The sequence below is a fragment of the Talpa occidentalis genome, unplaced genomic scaffold, assembly GCF_014898055.3.
Source record: "Talpa occidentalis isolate TD23 unplaced genomic scaffold, MPIMG_talOcc4v2.1, whole genome shotgun sequence".
NCBI classification, from domain to species: Eukaryota; Metazoa; Chordata; class Mammalia; order Eulipotyphla; family Talpidae; genus Talpa; species Talpa occidentalis.
The window spans coordinates 109,597,570-109,617,811 of record NW_026555331.1 but is presented as its reverse complement, the minus strand read 5'-3'; the positions used below and the strand labels follow the sequence as shown (position 1 = coordinate 109,617,811).

The window sequence follows — 20,242 nt, the reverse complement described above, 5'->3', positions numbered from 1 at the left end:
GGGGAAGATAATCTTTGGTGTGCACTGAAATATGTAAACATAGAAATACTTGCTGGTAATCATTGCAAGCATAAGCACAAGGCAGAAGACAAATGCTATAAATATGTTTTAAAATACCATATTATTATTTTTTAATTTAATGCTTAGCAATCAGATGCAATAAAAAGAAAGTAGATGAACCTGATATTAATATCACACAAATAAAATTTAAAGCAAGGTCAAAGATAATACTAAAAGGATGTGTGTGTATGTGTGTGTGTCAATGGTTTAATTTTTTTTGTGAGTGTGTGTGTATGTGTGTGTGAGAGAGAGAGAGAAAGAGAACAGAGAGATGAAGCTCATAAGCTTACATTGAAGATATCCTAATGAGGAGTCTTTAGGAACCTAATAAAAATGATAAAAATTTATACAATAACTATTGAACAAAATATTAGTATAAAATATGAGACAATTGAATGCTTTTAATAGAAATTTAATTTACCTATGAAATAGGTGACTAGAGGAAATTTGTAGACTATAACTAATAAGGCAAATTTAAAAATATAAGGACAAAGAATATATTGAGACTGATTATAATAAGGCAGATACTGAAAGGTATATAAAAATAGAACTCTGGTCCACAAGCCCAGAAAGTCAACCTACATCTGCAATAACCAGTCCAGAAAGTCAGGAAATCACTGCTGCCTCCAGATAGCCAGGCCTTGATTGAAAATTGAGTTTCCTTAAATTTTTATCTTAACTTGGGCCGAATAAAGAAAGTCAAAGATGCACGACTAACAATCATGTAGAATGCTATCTATGCTTCTAGTCAGACTGCCGATGTCTTTCTTTGTGGACAACTTCCACTCAGGGTACCCTGCAGTTTTCCTTCTTATTCTGTAAGAGGGTGGTCCCCAGGGAAGTAAATAAGTGAACTGAGTATGTAACTCAAAATCCAGGAAATAAAGGTGAATGAAGTCAGCATAGGAAAGAGGCAGTGAACCCTACCTTTGGCCTTATGTACCTCAACACACCTGGCCTCACCTTCCTTTCTGAACCTCTCAATTTTCTCTGCTGGAAGGTAATTAACAGGAAAGTTTTGAGGGTGGTAATTTCTTTAGTTCAGTAGTAAATTGCTCTCCAGAAAGTGCTTCAAGCAAAGCTAATTTCTTTTCCCAATATGGGAAGATTTGGCCTTATCAGAAGAAGAATGTTATTTGAATGTGTGCCCAAAAAAATCTTTCTTTCGTTTGTTGAATTCTCAATGGGAGTTAGTCTCATTAGCTCCCCTTCTTTATTACATTTGAATAAAACCGACAAGTTAGTCTTCAAGATGATAAATGACTAATAAATTTTAATTGGCACTTTAACTCATAAAATATAAACAACCATTAAATTCATCCAGAAAATTGTTAGAATGGAAGTGCTAAAAATTGCAGAATGTGCCAAAATAGCAGCTTCAAGATCTGGTTTCTCTCCATTCTCAAGACTCATCTTAGAGGAAAAATTCATTATGGAATATGTAGAGAAGAGTAAGTTAACACTGTTGTTGAAGCAGTAAAAAATGTGGAAGAGAAGAGAATGAGTCAAAATATAGAGGAGCCAAATGAAAACACTCCCTCCATTAAAGTGTCTTGGTAAGTGAGTTGTTCTTTGTTTTCACAAATGAGTGCCTCCAGAGTAACAGTGGGAAACAGACAAATTAGGTGTGGATTCTTCTCTGATACACTGGCTAGAGTGTAACAGAAGTTTCCATTTTAAAATAAACAAATTATATGTGAGTAGCTGTGTATCATTACCGAAAAACAGAGAGAATCCTGTCCTAACTTTAGGAACTAGTATGACTCTATAAACCGATAGGCTTTTATTTTCAGGGACTTTTTAACAACACGCCTTTTCATTCTTCAGCAGGTGATGAAAAAATTTTGATAAAGTTGTTTCAATAAGTGAAACTACTACAGTGGTGACATTAATAGCTAGCATTTATCATACAATTATTCTAGGCTTTTTACTTCATAGATATGATCTCATTAATCCTCCCCACAGCTCTGTGTGGTATCCCCACTTTTTGCTTTAAGAAAATGATATCCGAAGAAGTCACTTTTTCAAGGTCACAGAGCTAGGAAGTAGGATTGCTGATATCTAAACTCAAGTCTGAATACCCTAAAACAATGGCAAAGCAATATATTCATCCACACTGTGGAAATTCTTGTATTATTTTAAAGGATAATTTAATACAATAGTTGACAGAAGAATAATTACTTGGAAAAAAAATCACATCTCCATTGGGGTGTTGATTAAAATCGCAAACTCAAAATGTTGCCACATTTAGCTCTTTACAAAATCTGAAACTGTTAAATTTTGTTTGTCTATACATTGATATAAAACCTCAATGCCTCCCCTTGAAGAATTTGAAGTGAAAAAGTTTGAAATGGGGGCCTGCCTGGTGGGGCAGGCAGTTGAGCACAGCACTGTGAAGCTGTCGCAGCCTCTGCAGTGCAGGCTTGATCCCCACTGGCCGCAGAACAACCCACATGGTGAGCAGACCTCTCCTGTCTTGCCTGCTGCTCCCCTCAGCAGTGTATTTCAGTCAGTCTACCTGTTCTGTTTGTTCCCCGCTCTGTCTCTGGTGAATCCTCTCACCCTTCCGCACATCTGGTCTGTACCCTGGTTCTGGTTTAAATAAATAAATCTTTAAAAAAAAGTTTGAAATGGGTGAAATTTGTCTATTTGTCTTCAGTGACCTTGGCCTCGTCCCTACTCCTTTTCATCCACTGGCCCCAGAATGCTTACCTTTCTAAGAACTCTCAGAAATTCACTCACTCTTGGAGGCAATAAACAAAAGTCAGGGATAAGTGTTTAGAATATTATCACTTTAACAGGCATCAAGGAAGCGTTCAAGTGACAGTCAATTCAGACATTTCACAGATTTGAGGGGCATTGAGATGGAGCAGGACGATTTCTGGGGGCCCTGTCCTGCCTGTCTGCCAGTGAGGCAATCCTGCTGTCACTGTGGAAGCTAGCAACCAGCCAACTGCTCAGCTATAGATATTTTAAACTAAATCACAGCACTTTCACCATCCTTTGGGGCTTGTCTTCAGTTCTTATATCCATCATCCCTAGTTACTCTTAAGCTCTAGCTGTTCAACCCCACTTATTTATTAAATATATGGCACCAGACTCTCCATTCCACTCTGTGTCACTGGGTTTCCATCCTGAGGTGGCTCAGTGTGCCCATGTGTCACTTATCCCACACACAGTCTTCCTGGGAAGGTGCATTTGGTATGGTTAAAAATAATATTATTGGAAAATAGACTGCCTGTGTTTGAATTTCTGGTCCTCCACTCATGGCATGACTTAGAGGAAGATCTAAACCTCTTTGAGCATTAACTTCCCAGTCTGTGAAAGGGGATTATGACAGGACTAAATTGTAGGATTAAATGAGATAATATAAAGAATTTAGCACAGAGTCATGTACATAATAAGCATTTAATAAAGCATAGCTTCAATTATTGTGGCCCTGTTTCTAATGACTTTCCATGACACTCAATTTGCCTCCTAGAACATTGGAAACACTGACTTTCACCATCTCTGCAACAATTACCTATAAATATCTTGCTTCTTGAGCACATAATTACTTCCAGCTTTTCTTTAGTTTCTTTCACTAAACCCACCTTAAGACTTGAGGAGAAACTACATCTAGGAAACTTTCCAGATACAGGAAAATAATTTCCTAAGTACATCCAGAAAATGACTTAACATCTCATTCATTTTATATTAACTTATTATGAGAGGGCGTCTGATTACCCACACCCCTGCGTGGCTGAAGGTGGGCTGTCAGGAACCAGTGCTGTCACAACCTCAGGAGCAGGAGGGCGGAGCCGCAAACAGCACTGGCAAAGAGCACAGGGGCCCACACAGCTGTGCAGTTCCCAGTGGCCATGGAACTGAGCACCCCAGGAGGAGGGGCAGGATTTTGAGGGCACAGTCCTCTAGAATTACTCATGGCACAGAGGCAGGAAGGACCCACACCCTTCTTCCTCCTGAGATTGGAGGCAATCATCAGACTTTGAACCTCTGTGTATTCTCACTGCCCACCAAGGAGCAGGGAAGGCTTTTTCTAGTAGACAAGTCACAACATTTACCACCCACAGAAATGACCCTTCTGCTCAACTCCTTGTGCTTTACAGTTGGATGGATGAGCTCCCCTTACCGTAAGAACAAATGGCAGCTGGCTTGGTGATGCCGAGAAGCATCAGCCCTTCCCCCATCTGGGCTTAACAGGCATTGGACAAGCCTAACTACTATGCATCTACAGTTTCTCCCAGTAGCATGTGGACCAAGTCCACAGGTTCCTGGCCACTCTGCTCTTGCCAGAGGCTCAGGAGAAAGATACTACCAGCAAAGCCTGCTGAGATTAGAATTAGACTGAAGCTGAAAGGTCATTTGAATTTTGGGGCTCCTAGGAGAACACTACTAGTGGTTTAACTTAATTAGCCTTTACCAGATGGTGAGTGCAGAGGCATATCCTCAGCTCACACAGCTGCAGCACTGAGGGAGGCTTTGAGTTAGATAGTCTACTACAGCAACCATCACATACAATCAGCTGCCCTACCTGGTCTACACCCTACAGACTGGAATCGTGGACAATCAGCCTGTGCTGCTCTTGAGTTTTGTTGATTCTGATTGGGTCGAGGTTTCAACCAACACAAAAACAGAAAGAACAGCATCTGAAAACAGCACCCTTGGGGTACAATTCTAAAGCAAGACCATTACAATAGGGCTGGGAGGAAAAGTCATGGAGCTCAATCCATAGAAATAATCACAGAACATCAAATAGAACAAGGAAGAAGAGGAATTCACCCCAGTCAATGGATCAAGACAAAACATTGGGGGAAATCTGTAATGTAACGGAAATAACCAAACTACTCAAAGATACTTCAGAGCAGCAGCCTGATGAAATTAAGAGAGCAATGGATGTGCAAGACAAGAAACACAAGGACAGGAAAAAAAAGTGAGAGAACTCTAAAGAGAAATCACAGAAATAAAGAATGCAATCGTTGAAATTAAAAATGCAACACAGGAAATCAGAAATATGCTCAATGAGGCTGAGGAGAGAAATATTGAGACAGAAAATGTGGTAATGGAAACCATCCAAGAAGAACAACAAAAGGAGGAAATAATTTAAAAAAAATGAAGACAACAAAAGAGACTTAGGGGACAGCATCAAGAGGAACAGCATCCAAACCATAAGGATTCCAGAAGGGGGAGAGAAAGGGGTAGAATTCCTATATGAAGATATAATTGCTAAGAACCTCTCCAAACTGGGGAAGAAAACAAATATCAAGATCCAAGACGTTCAAAGAACTCCAAACAAAATAAACCCAAACAGACACACAAGATACTTTATAATTAAAATGACAAACAATTAAAAAAAAGAAAATTCTTAAAGCAACCAGAAAAAAAAGAAGAGTCACACATATAGGAAGCCCTGTATGACTATCAGCAAATTTCTCAGCAAAAATTTTATAGATCTGAAGGGAATGGCATGACATTTTCAATGTGCAGAAAGGAAAAGACCTGCAACCAGGAAGCCTCTAATCTCTGAGCTAATGCTCAGAAATCAAAGGAGTGATAAAGAAATGTAGATAAGTAACAGCCTAAAGCATTGATCTCCTCTAAACATGCCTTGCAGGAAATATTAAAGGGATTGCTATTAATGAAAAAATGAACCCTCATTTAGTAGCAATAAGACTATAAAATCAGATAGTATAATGGGAGGGGAGAGTGAAAATGGGGACTGGTGGAAGGAGCTTAAAATTAATTTACTCACAACTAAAGATCGGTTGTAAGTACAGAACCAAACACATAAACCACAGGTAACATTATAACAAAAATACCAAGAAGATAAAAATGGAAGCGGATATTACATAAAAAGTAACTATCAACATGCAAGGGAAGAAAATAAGAGAACAAAAGAATAGAAACAAATTACAAATATACCCAGAGAAAAATAAGAAATTGGCAATAATTGTTTATACTGATTTCATTGATTTCCCAAATATCAATGCCCTTAGCTAATCAATTGAAAGGCACAGAGTAGTTGATTGGTCAGAAAACCAAATCCAGCTTTGTGCTGCCTTCCCCAGGGACGGGGTACCTGACCGGGTAAACACCACTGCCAGCTTGAGCCCCACCGGGCCTGCTCACACTGGGCAGGGGTGCTGGAAGAGCTCTCCTGCTTTGGCTGTGTTTTGTTTTGTTTTATTAATTTTTTTATTTTTTACATCACTGTTCATTTTTAAACAATATTTGCTTCCTCACCACCCCCTCAGGTTGGGTTTTGTTTTTTCAAGTGCAGCTTGTGCCAGCGGGCCCTCAGGCCATATATGATGGGGCCAATGGTGCCAACAAAGCTGCTTTTGACCGCAGTCTGTGTCCTGGGGATTGGATTTCAAGTATAGCTGAAAAAAATTTAAAGGCAGAGGGGCACACATTTGCAAAATATATGCAAATTAAGACTAGCTTATTGTTATCTTTGACATATGTAAATATGATTAATCTACTTTAGCCTAGATTAATATAACTCATGGTGAAATTTCAATTATTTATTCCTTTATCAGTTATTTTGACTATATTTTATGCTCAAAGCTCCCTTGCCATCCAGAAATACAGATTAAAAATGTGTATGTTTGTCTGATTATTATTGCAACTGGCTAGAGGTGATTTTTAAGGGAGCAACTTCCTTTGTTTAAAAAAGATGGCTGACTTTTTAAGAAAGATGTAATGTTCCCAAGGCCACAGTTTCAAAGCAGTAAGTGAAACAGAATTCCATAATTCAGATAAATAAACATTTGAAGGAGAAAGAAAGTAGAAAAGTAATAAGACATAAGGCTAGAGCAAGGTAAATGAGAAGTGTTTGATGGTAGCTGAAATTTTTGAAAATATATAATATTCAATTTCAACATACTGCTTTTCTGTGATGCACTATCCTTCTGTTGCCTGAAATATTTTAGTAAAGTATTTTAAATATAGAAATACATATTTCTAGAGGTGATTTTAAAGAAAATAAGGGAAAAGGGAGCCAAGTGTGTTATTAAGGACAGAGACTAATATAATTAACAATAAAAATACCAACTAGGCAAGGTAAGATATTCATGAGAGCAAGTAAAAGGTCAGTGGAATTAGGAAGCAAGAACCAGAAGTGATGAATAAGAATACAAGGTCTAGAACATTTGAAAAAATCCTGGGGAAGACATTAACATGACATAGGGGACTCAAGTCACATTTACATCAATCTCAAGGATCAGTTGACTCCTAAGCAAAGTATCTTACATTCTGACATTTTAGCTCCTTTATCAAAGGATTGAGATCATGGCAACATGTATATGGAATAAAAGTTAATATCTTATGTAGGAAGTTAGATCAACCTTAGACCATTGGTAAAACTTTCCTCTAGGAAATTAAAAAAAAATTCCTCAACTGACTTCTTGAACTTTCCCAGAATGAATTAATAAATAAAAAAGAGTAGAAGAACATTCATTAGAAATTAAACTTGGATTAATATAGCTGACTATGAATTAGAATAGAACATACACTTTTTGACATTATAAAATTTAATTCATTAACCATTATTGATAGCACTTTAACTTCCAAACTCATATCCTTGCCATCTTTAAATTCTTTTTTCAAAAAATTGTATGATTTTTTTAATTGAGGTAATGTTGACTTATAACACTGATATGACTTGGGTGTAGAGATTTGTTCCTCTTTAGGTGTATTACGAAACCACCCCTACCCCCACAGCACCCATAATCCATCACCTTTTAATTCTTACTCTCTAAAAGAATAGTTCTGCACAATGTGAGTTACAATGTTGTAATTGAAGAAATATAGTGAAAATAAGTTAATACACCCTCATCCAGCAATTCTGCATCTCAGTATTTTCTGGTTGATACTAATAACCCTTGACTCTTATAATTATAGGAGTGAAAATGGCACTCCTGCTCATAGGAGGGAGTAAAGGAGTTTTCTCCTAACCTAAGTGCCTCTGTGACTCAGGCTCCTCTTACCATCTCTGGATTTCTCAACAACGCCTTTGCCTTTCAGGCTGGTTACTGTAGTTCAGCTCAAGTAGAGGGACTTGCTATACGTTGTAGATACGGAGAGGGAATTTCAGGCTATCAACAATGGGTAGCATGGCTAAGGTCCTTTTATAATTTATAGTGTCATAATTTTGTATGTTGTGACTCAAGTCTAAATTCAAAGAACTTTCCACTGTTATTACTACAATTGAGAATACAGCACAAGTTGAGATGTACCAAAACAGTCGTTAAAGTCATCTGTCTTTGAACATGAACCCTACCAATTTGGATTCTACCCATCTCTAGGGGTGTCTCTGTTTCATAAATAATTTTGTAACTGAAGAATATCTTATTCACCATTCCCTCATGGCACAAGGCATTCATACTATATGGCCATCCCCCAAACACACATTTAAGTATCCTGGTCCCAGGTCGGATCTTATGTTCTTATACTATGCCCAACAATTATGGTACATGTCACTTACATTTCAAAGGCAATGCCCACAGACTTAGATCTACAAAGTACTTGACACTTTTCATTTATTATTAGATATAGGGATATAGGCCTTAGATTCATAGTATGGTATGATGTGGTGATATCACTGTGGTGAACTGTGGAGGCTGCTGTGGCAGGGAGAGTGAAACCCCAAAGAACCACTTGGTGACACCGATTATGGTATTCTTCACATCTGTTGTTAGTGTGTTATTTTTATAATGGGATCTTACGGCTATTTAAATGTATTAAGTTTGCTAAAAGAAATATTTAAACATGGGTTTTCTAATGCCTTTTGGCCTGTTGGTATACTATTTCTTTTGGTAAAATAATAAAAAGTGAGGAGCCATAGAATTTCCTCTCAGCTTGCTTCTCTCCCTCCTGCACTGTCACGAACCTGTGATGGCCAGCTGAGTCACAAAGAAGGTCATTCTTGACTTCCTCTTTCTCCTCCATGTAGAGAACAGCACAGTGGAGTTTCCAGCAATGGTGAAAACAAAGAGGACCCCCAAGGTCACCAACTGCTCAGTCTGTGAGAAACAAAGCGACATAAAGTGCCAGTGAGGACCAGGGTACTCACCCGCATGCAAGAGCCTGGCTTTGGTGCTGCAATGTCTACCCCCACACCTCATATCCCCACATGTCAACAGCCTCCTCTCAAGAAATCAAAGAACAGTGGTCCTTATTTACACTTATAGCTTTGAAAATTGAAGCAATGTTTAAAAAAAAATCTATCTGGAAATTTATGTCGAGTGACAAAAAAAAATTATATTTTTTAACCAAGCAATTTTAAATCTATGTAAAAGAATTTAAGGCATGAAAAACAACACTATAATCACAAAGATGTACATTTTTATTGCAAGAAGAAACTGGAACGTATTTAAAGATAACAGAATAGTTAAGTAAATAAAGCACTTCAATTCAGTGAACTATTGTGTAGTTATTATCAAAGCCAGCCCTGAAGACTATATGGCAACATTAAAAATGCTTATATACAATGTTAAGTGGAAAAACATGATAAAATTGTATATTGGGTATGATTACAACTTTGCAAAATTATATACTTAGGGAAACCCCTGAAGTGTATTGAACTGTTAAGAGTGGTTATTCTAGGGTGATGTGATTATGGGTTATTTTACTCTTTTTTCCTCTGACAGAATTTTATAATATAGTTATTTTGAAGTTTCACTGAATAGTATATAATTAGTAAAAATAAAAACAAATCAGGAATGTTACTTATTTAAAATGCCAAGTACTTCATAAAAGTTTTCCACAATCCCTTCAAACAGAGCTTTTCATCTGTTTAAAGTCCACAGCCCAGAGTAAGCAGAAGCTCAGGAAACTGGGATTAGATGGACACAGAGACAGGACAGGCTGAGCCATGGGAAAAGAACAGGGGACCAAGAGGATCCCGAGGCAAGTCTGGAATTTAAAGCCAAGAGATATTAGCCCAAAAGGTCTGGGCGTAATCCTGGCAACAATACACATGTTTAAGATGGAAACCTGTTATGGTTCTCCTATTAGGAGGAAGACATAAGAGCCTGAAGTAACACCTTGTGATGGTAAAATTTTATGTATCAACTTGTCTGGGCTATAGTGCCCAGTTAGCTGGTCAAGCAATAGTGTAAGATGTTGCTGTGAAGGCATTTTGTAGATTAATATCCACAGTCTGTTGACTTTCACTAAAGCAGATTACCCACCATAATATTGTAGGCTGCATCCTATTTATTGAAAGCCTTCAGAACGTAAACTGAGGTTTCTCAGACGAGAAGGAATTCTTCCTCAGGAATTCCTTAAAGAACACAGAAAGAAATTGTGGCAGAATTTCCAAACTTCTGCCCACTTTATGAATTTGCCAGTCTCCACAAATATGTGAACAAGGCCCTTAAAATTAGTCTCTCTCTAGCTGCCTCTCATTCTCTCTGTCTCTCTGTTCTCCGTCTCTAAATTTGTATAATCCTGTTGGTTCTGATCTCTGTATGATACAGGGCAGTAAGGGGCACTAAAACTGGCCAAGGACAGTGCCAAATAGTTTTCCGGTCACTGTCTGAGTTCTTCACCCACACGCAGGGTGGCCAGGGAACTAACTCACATATGGCACAGCAGATCTCTCCTGTGTTGCCCCTGCTCCCCTCACCAGTATATTTCAGTATATGCTCCTGTTCTGCTCCCCCCTCTGTCTCTGGTGACTCCTCTCACTCCCCTGCACCTCTGGCCTATAACCCAGTTTTTATATGCATAAATAAATAAAAATAAATCTTTAAAATATAAATAAATTCATTGTATATCTACAAATGAAACTTTTGAATATTATCAAATTATCTATATGCTAACTTAAAATTACCTTCTACTCGTAAGAATTCTTTTTTGTATTTTAACGTGATGTGATATTTTTTATTTGATTACTGCGTTATGTCTTTGCTACAGAGTTCATCTCTACTAGGAGTCAATTGCTTTTTCTGCACAATTCTTTTTGCCTTGAATTACCTTTGTCCTGACATTAATTTGTTAGATCTGATTTAGTAGTATTTATATGTTAATGTACATATTTGTTTACTTACATATTTGTAACCATTTGTTTCATTTTCTACCAAATATCTCCTGTGATTAGCATCCAATTTTTTTATAAGCCCGGAAAATATTTTGTAATTCATTGCAATGGACTAATTTCTAAGCTATATCAAGATGTTAATAGCCCACGAAGAAAGTGGGTAATGAAGATTAATATAGGTTAACAGAAAAGGAAATTAGAGGGCCCTTAACAAATTAAAAGATGCTGAATTTCACTCACAATAGCTAGTGTTCACTAAGCATATTTTATGTACCCGGATCTGTGTTTTCCATCCTCACAACAACCTTTGTTTGAAGTACGCACTGTTTGTATCTCCATTTTATAATTGAGGAAATTGAAGCATTTAGGAATTAAGTTTTCCCAAATTCATATAGCAAATAAATTGTATAATGAGAATTATCACTCAGGTAGACTAACAAAAGACACTACTACTATTTTATACTGTCTCCCGGTATAATAAGCACAAGGACAGATAAAAGCTAAAAATATAGTAAGATAGTCAGCTTTTAAAAAAGATGAAATAGTATCTTTGGGGACAAAAGTGATAGAGCTTGAGGTAATTATGCTAAGTGAAATAAGTCAGAATGTGAAAGATAATTACCAGCTGATTTCATTCTTTTTTAGAGTATGATATAGATAACCAAAGAAAACAAATTGGCAAAACACAGCAAGAATAACCCTCACACTCATTACCAGAGAACGTTCAGGAAGGGGGGAGGGGAGGGGAGAGGAGGGAAGCCCAGTGATGGGGCTGGACACTGGGGCTTGGGGCGACTGAAGCAAGTTCCCATGTTGAGGCATGAAAATTATGCAGTCTGGTAATGTTTGATTTTGACTTAAATTGAGACTGCTTTGGGTTGTGATTTTTACAAAAAAACTATGATTGGTGATATGTAAGAATTTACATGGTATTTCTCATTTTACTTTTCTATTTTTCAGCATTTACATTTTCTTTGCCATTGGTGTTTTCATTGTCATTTACCCCCCTCTAGCCACTTAAAACTTATCCATTCTCTTTTATCACATGCATTAACTACTAAAGAATTAATGTTATTTAAAGTTTAATTTTTAATAACCATCAAGAATTATTTAAACTTGGATATCACATTATGATAAATAATATATCAACCTACTTCTATAGCTTCCACTCCTCTTCCCCTCAGGGTCTATTAAAATAATTTGTTATTTTTCTATCCAGATGATTAGTAAATTTTAACATAATCTTTTTTTTTAGACATCCTATTTGGCATTTGTATTGAAATTTCATGGACATGTTATTAAGACAGATTTAACTCTTAGTTCCGTGTCTTCCTTACATTTTGATAGACTGTCCTTTCTTTTATAGTACGTGACCAAGTTTTTCTTGTAATTAATTCCTAAGTAAACTTTATATTTCACTTTAATATTTACTTTAGGAATCTTCTGAATTTTTAACTTCTGAATCTCCACACACCGGAGTGCATATTTCTGTGGCACCTTTACTGTCTTTAATATTTCAGGATTGCAATATTTTCCCATGTAGACACACATAGGGAATATGAGTGCTGTGTTGTAGAGGACACAGATATTTCTCTTGTCTTTATCTTAATCTATTTGAGATTTAGGTACAGATATTTGGTGGACTTTCACCCTAACACTCCCAAAATTTAAATACTAATTGATCTGAATTAATTTTATTGTCATTATGATTGAGCTTTTCATATTAAAAAACTCAAATTTTAAAGTCAAGTAAATTGTGTTTTACAGTTGTTTTTATTTTTACTTCTTCTCTGACTTCTCTTTCTGGCATTTCTGTTGTATAGATCTTAATGGGCTTTTCCTGCCTCTCTCTCTCATTAGATTCAGTTTTCCATTGTTTAGTGTAATTTTATGAGAATTACTTGAGCTTTCTTGTAACTAACAATCAAGTTATATATTCACTCTCTCAGTTCCTTGCAGTGACTGTATTTTCATGCTAAAATAATTTCTGAACTCAGGTATGCCCTTTTTATTCTATAATGTCTTTTTAAGTCCTGCTGAGAAAGCAAATTGAGCTTCTCCAAGATTTTCTCCTGTTTCTTTCAGGAATCTGCTTCATGGGGAGCGTTTTGATGCCTTAAAATAATTTCTTTTTTGAATTACAGAACACTGTATCATACCCAGCAAATTTTCTCATCTTGTGTCATGATGGGGGTGCTTTATTTCCACACTCATCTAGTAAGTACTAAGTCAATCTCTGGTGAGTTCTTTCAGTGTAAGATAAGAAAGGAAGGGAAAAGTTAGTTGTTTATGATGGTTCTGTGCCAGACCTGAAATCCAGATCTCCATAATGACTGGGGAGAGAGCAATGTCTGGAAGCGCTGAAGGAAACAAGGTACTCTGCTGGCGATGGCAGGGTGGCAGGAGGGCAGTGGTTACAGAGCTCTCTTTCTCAGTGACAGTGTCCCAGCACCAGCTGTCCACATCCCTTTAGCTGGGGAAAAGCAGCTGCCACCTGCCTCCACTATGAGGTCAGCAGATAATGATGAACTTCCTACAGAGCTCTGCTCACTGGCAGCCGAGCTCAGCCTCAGCCTCTGGACTCCTGGGTGTAGGAATTCCCCTGGGACTGGCCTCCCCTGTCCTTGATGCTCCTCAGAGAGTCTGTCTGTCTTGCTCTTGGAATGTCTCACCAGCTCTGCACCTTAAGGAATTACTCCAGTTTTCTACCACGCGGTAGCAACCTTCATATTTTCTACTCTGACACAATTTTTTAAACTAAAATTATACTTTGAAGACCTTTCAGATACATGTAAAGGAGACTTAATCAAGCAAACTCAGGTGATTCTGAACTAAAGTTAACTTTTTCCCCCAGAATATATGTCTCTCTTCATACTCCCCTTTCTCCACAGAACTATTGCCCATGGTAAGTGCAATTGGGCCACATTCCAGAAAAACAACACTGGAGTGGATAAGTAGCTTCCTTTTTGTATGACTCCTTGGTTGATACCAATATTCATGTTTCCAGAAATCAAGTTTCTTGCTACTAGAAGAGCCCTCTGGTGTCTGGTGGGCATAGAATGGCTGCTTTCTTTGTCTTTGTGCTACATAGTACTCCATCCAGACCCGGGCTTCTAAGCCCTGTGAAGCAGGCTCTGGCTCAGCTCTGCTCTGATGGAAGTGGACAGTGACAAACACTGCAAATCAAATTATCCTGGTGAGATGTGTCAGTGAATTGGAAGTCAGGCCTCGGGAGGACTGGTAGTCACTGCCTGTTTGCCTGAGACTTTTCTTAGGCACTCTGGTCACTGTGTTTTGTGCAAGTTACCCATGTAGAGATCCCAGTGGGGTCCTTGGGATTGAACGATGTCTGTGGGAGCAGGGTGAGAGAATTCTGTGAAGCTGGGTCCTTTCCTTCCCCTTTGGAGTTTTTTATTGAAAGACAATCTCCCCTTACCTCATAGGCTTCAAGAAATTTCCAGGTAGAGTTAGTCCCTCACTGCTGTTTTAAGGAGTCCTCCTATGAGCCGTGTTCATTTATTTATTAATTCATTCAAGATCAATTAAATGTCTGCTAAATGGAAGCAAGGTGTTGCTGTTGAAGGGGAAAAAAAAAAACCTCATAAAGTATAAAAATTACACTCAACCAAGTTTAAATCTTGTTTCATCAAGTAGTACAAGGGTCATTAAGTATGAAAACACTTAGCTGTGAGATGATTTATTCATAGCACTCTTACCCATGCATGTACACACACAGATGCACACAAAATCCCAGGATAATATGAGAATTTGGAAAATTATGACTTGGAAATAGAGGAAACAAGTGCACTCAAGTGAGTGATTTGGTAGGAAAGTGGGTAGGCTTTGGAATCAGCCTGATCTAGAATCAGATTCTTTGCTATTTACTTGATACATGATCTGTCCACAAGTAATGACTCTCTGAGCCTCAGTATCCTCATTTATAAAATAAGGGTAAAAACAAAACCTGCTTCAGATCTTCATGTAGGTAGACATGATGTTGAAGATAGAACTTTCTACCTGAGTGCCTGATAGCACATAAACCCCTCATCTGCAGGAGATATGTTCTAGCACTCCCAGTGGATACCTGAAATCAGACAGTACTGCACCATCTGTGTGTTATGCTTTTCCTACACATACATACCTATGAAAATTTTAATTTACATAATTAATATATAATTGGGCAGAATAAGAAATTAACAACAAAAACTAAAAATATATTGTAATTATAACAACATACTATAATAAAAATTATGTGAATGTGATCTCTCTCTCTCCCTCCCTCTCAAAATCTTATTCTACATAATATTTTTTGACTGTATTTGACCATGGGTAACTGGAACCACAGAAAGTGAAACTGCAGATAAGTTTCTCATATGCATAATAAAAAATCGGTTTATTTCCTTCCTTAGTTTTATAGGCTACCTATAGTTTTGAGGAGTGATTTATAAATAACTCACTACCTTTGCAGAACTATGCTTGACTTCACACTATTCATCTAATTTTCAGGTCCAGTCTATTAGAATTTCACCCCAGCCTAAAAGCACACCACCTCCAGCCCTTCCCCCAGATACTGAAGGTATCCCAAAACTGTTCTCACTATTGCAGAATATAGTTGGGGATTAAATGCCCCCTAGTGGCCATGTGAAGCAAAATTCTACCCAGTCGTTCAAGACCCCAGAATAGATGAATTCGGAATTTTACAATGATTAAAGACTACAGAGTTTCCAACTCAGTTACATGGTTGTAGGTTATGACTATTTGGTTTTCAGCCTCCAGTTAATGAGGCCATATGTGATGTCACCTGTCTGCAGACTCAGAGAATTTCAATCTGGGATTTAGAGGTATGAATTGCTGATTCCCTTGATGTTGGTGCTGCCCCAGAGCTGATACCTGGGGCTTGAATGCATCATGAGCTATGTGTCCAGAGCTAAGAGACCCACTGGGGCAGGCATTAGGTGTGGGTCACCATTCCAGCCTGGCATCCTGTCTTCCCCACAGAAAGTACTTAATAAATACATGTTTGGTAACTATATGGTTGCTGGCACCTGCAAGAGTACTTATGAGGATCACAGAAAAGGTTATTTGAAATAAGAGTTTTCTTAGGTAACACAGGACATTTGGTTGGGTGATTTCAGTTGAAGCTGGATATCTTTAACTAGTTTGGAAAGAAAGATGCGATTTATCCAAATCCAAGGAATGATGCTTCCCTTTTTCATAGAAGTCCTAGAAACTGGAAGACAAAAAGCCTAAAGTATCTTTAACAACATAGGGTAAATGGGACCCAACATTATTTGAGCAAATCACATTAATTTAGCCCCTGGCTTACTTAGTTTTTAATGTGCTTAATAAATGTTTTCTTTTGCTTGGTCAACATATACCAAGCATCATTTGATTGGCTTTACATGTTGTTCACTTGATCATTATAACGAGACCAAAGAGATATCACTATTCTCGATCTCAAAGGTCAGGAATTGGCCTCAGCGCATTTACTAAACTGGGGTACAAGGCTCATAATTGATGCTGTTGGGATGTAAACACAGCTTTGCTTGATTGAAAAGTCATGGCCTGCCTACTGCATTGGTTTTCTGTGCCAATGTGGGGCCAGAGATAGTGAAGTTGTCTTGTACTTTCAATTTTCAAGTGGAAAACAAAACTTCATTTTCCTTCTGAATCAAAGCTTGTCAGAAGTTGGTTTCTAGAGCTGAGTGAGTTTCATTTCCATGTCTCCCAGGACTGAGCATAAGATCAATGTTCAAGATGAGTTTGAATGGCCAGACACTGGCGTGCCATGTGGTTTCCACACAACAGTTACAAACGTGACACAAGATGCAGCTACACCATCAGGGATCATAGTGATCTCAGCAGCCTTAACATTTCCATGGTTTCTTTTACAATCATTGTTATTTCTGTGATAGTGAAGATGAGTATCTCAAACACAGGAAGAAGCAAATATATCTTACTTCCCAAGGAGGAAATGAAGTCTCAGAAAGGTTATGACTCAGCCTCAGCTCTCAGCAAGCAAGCAAAGAAGCTTTGCTCCTATCACTGAGATCTGAACGCTAACTATCACTCACAGTACCTGGCTCTGAAGTCTCCTCCAAGTCTCATTTACTTGCATAGGTGGGTTGGAAATATCAAAAGCAAAGTTCTGAAAATGACTAATTCCACTGAAGATGAATCACTATGTTACAGAGAGACACACAGTTTAAACTAAGACAGGCAGGAGCAGACTGTAAAGCTTTGGATTCCTGAAGGTGCTTAATTAGCCTGGGAGACTGAGGTACGTTAAGAGGGTCTGGAACCTCATTTTTAGGACTTACTCCCAATTTCTCCCCGTCTTGCCCCACCTGCTGCTACAGCAGCTCCGAAGTGGTTAACAGCCTGCAATAGCCAAACAAGAGGCATGGAGGTGGGCCTGGGCTTGCTCAGGAGTGGCCGCCTTTGCTTCCGACCCTAACCCATCTCCTCCTGGTGATGCCTCGTTTGAAAATTTGCATTTTTTTCCCCTACCATTCTACCTGGGAGACACCCTTCCAAATACAGTTTAAGTATTCTCATCACAACTACCTAAATGCAGTCATCTTTTCTAATTGTTTTACTTAAAGCTATGAGAATTCGATCTTGGATTACCTGGGATAGGCTTAATTTCTAATAGTGAATTCTGAAAATAAATATGCAAAACTTTCTAATTAGTCACGATTATAAAATATAAGAAAATTACATAAAACTACATATAGGTGTGAATGTTAACTTTATATATTTGTAAGGCTTTTCATGTCAGTTTAATATGGGTCAAGAACAGGAATATTATTGCACTGACTAGGGGCTGGCAGGTCAAGCTGATAGCTGCATGGATAGAGAATGTGGATAGGATGGGAGGTGTCACTGCTCTGGTGTGTTGAGGTTGACAGCAGGACTGTGAGTCAATCTGTGAAGCTCATGTAAAATAGGGGAAACATTTATCCCTAGGGGAGAGTCTTGGCGTATATGTTGGTGCAGAAATGATATTCAGGTCAGAAGCATGAAACCATTCTGGAAATTATGGAGCTGTGAACATGACTGTACACATCTGCAGGCTGTATAATCAAATTCATTGAGATTCAGTAGCAGAATTCAATATACTCTGAGGATAGAAGGAAGGCCAAGACATGGAGTTCATAGACTAATGGTAAAGGGAGATAAGTGATCAAACTATTCCAATGTGAAAAACTATACTGGAGACATAGACTCTCAAATAGGGGACTTGCAGTAGAACCTAAGGAGGGGATAGTATGGTTAGTCAAGAGCTGTACCCTGGAGAAATGACTGTGTGAGTTGAGATAGAAAGAAATGAATACAAGTAATTAGTGCCTGGAAACAGTGTAAGTGAAGAAAGAGGGAAAAACTCAGGTTAGTGAGCATGGGTAGGAGCCATTCATGTACACGAGGTGTGTAGTCACAGGGCAGGGAAAGGCTTATAATGAGAAACTGGACCTGTGTCCTGAAAACCAATCAGGTTTGGTCCATTCTGATCATTGCTCCAAATTAGAAGAGTTCACTTGCAGGAGAAAAGATTCGCCGTCATAGCCCAAAGTACCTTTGCCCTCCTCTCTACACCATCATGAAAGAGGAAAGAATACAGTACCTTCAGCTTCTTCATCCAGGACTACTATTTGTGTGACTTTCTGTCATCTTTCTGGCTACTAGTAAATCAGATTTCACCAGAAACAGAGTAGTCAAAGTTCCACATTTATTTCAATGTGAATCTCTACTGATTTCATTTTCAGATTAAAAGAAGACACCAGATTAATCACAAATAAGGTGTATTGGAAGCTTTGAGACAACTAAATTCAGGATTCCATCTGAATTCCCATAATATGCCAAAGCACAGATGTTAGAAATTATCTAAAAACCCACTGGGTTTCAAGTCTAGGTAGTAATTAATATTTGTTGAACAAACAAATGAAGCATCTGCTATAGATCAAGAACTGAGATTAACATTTAAATTGCTATTTGAGCTCTAGAATCTTGAAATATTGAAAACTAACATATTGGTAAATTAGGTCCAATTCTCTACAATGTAGCATAAACCAAAGTAACTACTATGCAACAAAAACACCAAGAAAATTCTTCCTGATAATCCACACATTTAAAAAATGAGGCTGCAGGAATTCATTTTCTGTCTGGAGTTATTAAAAAACAGGGGGAAATGTCTAAGAAATCTTCCTCCTGAATGACCATCTCAGCCGAAATTAACCTTCAACCTGCAGTTTCCAGTCCATCTAGGAGTCTCAAGTTCAAGTACCTAAAAGAAATGGGGGGAGGCGAGGGAGGACAGAAAATGGAAGAGCAGAAGTAGATGCAAGGGTCAGGGTGTGGAGCTGAACTCCGGATACATGAGAACAGGTAGGGTAAAGGGGCATGAAAGGCCTTCAGGATGAGGTTTCCAGGGATTTCATCTTAAACTGCTACTCCTGACAGTTTTATTTCCTCTGCATCTAACCTGTGCACTGGGTAGATGTTCAGCAGCGTTTAAAAGGCTAATGAATTACTGCTCACCCACTTCATTCAGCTGATCACCAGTCTTGGTTTCCATTTGCCCTCTGGTTGACTTCCCTGCATTCCACGTCCTACATGCTCTCTGAGTCTTGCAAGCCTTAGCTGCCCGGGGTCAGACACCAGCCCCTCCATCTGTGATCCGTCACTCCATGGAAGCCTCTTGGAGGCCAACAGTCTCCTGACTCTGAGCATCACTCTGACCTCAGTCTCTTGGATTTTGATGGAGTTGGATCTATGCCCAGGAGCCCTGGTTAACCCAGTAGGGGCCAGTCCCTGGGTCAGGATCCCCTGCCTTTCCTAGAAGGAAGATTATGTCTCTCTGCTTCATTGATATCTGATCTGACTATGAATTTATTTTGGCAAATGAATGATGGGCAAAGGTGATATGTGTCATTTCTGGGCAGAGGTTGAAAAATCCAGTGGCAGCTTCATTATTCTCTATTTGATACTGATTCTGATATTATGGAAATGTGTTGAGATGAAACTTCTTCAGCCTGGGGCACTAAGTTACTAAATAAACAGTTTCCTTTAATTTATAATAAACATGTGGCACAAGCAGGAAATAAATAATATTTTAACTCCCTGATAATGCTTGGT

General features: G+C 38.3%; 1 protein-coding gene across 1 annotated transcript in view; it reads right to left on the bottom strand.

Moving 5' to 3' along the window:
• Window positions 1-20,242, bottom strand: part of NPSR1 (neuropeptide S receptor 1) — a 115,237-nt gene that overhangs the window by 82,742 nt on the left and 12,253 nt on the right. The window contains 1 exon segment of the mRNA XM_037517801.2: window positions 8,954-9,086. Coding sequence (XP_037373698.1) covers window positions 8,954-9,086 — 133 coding nt within the window.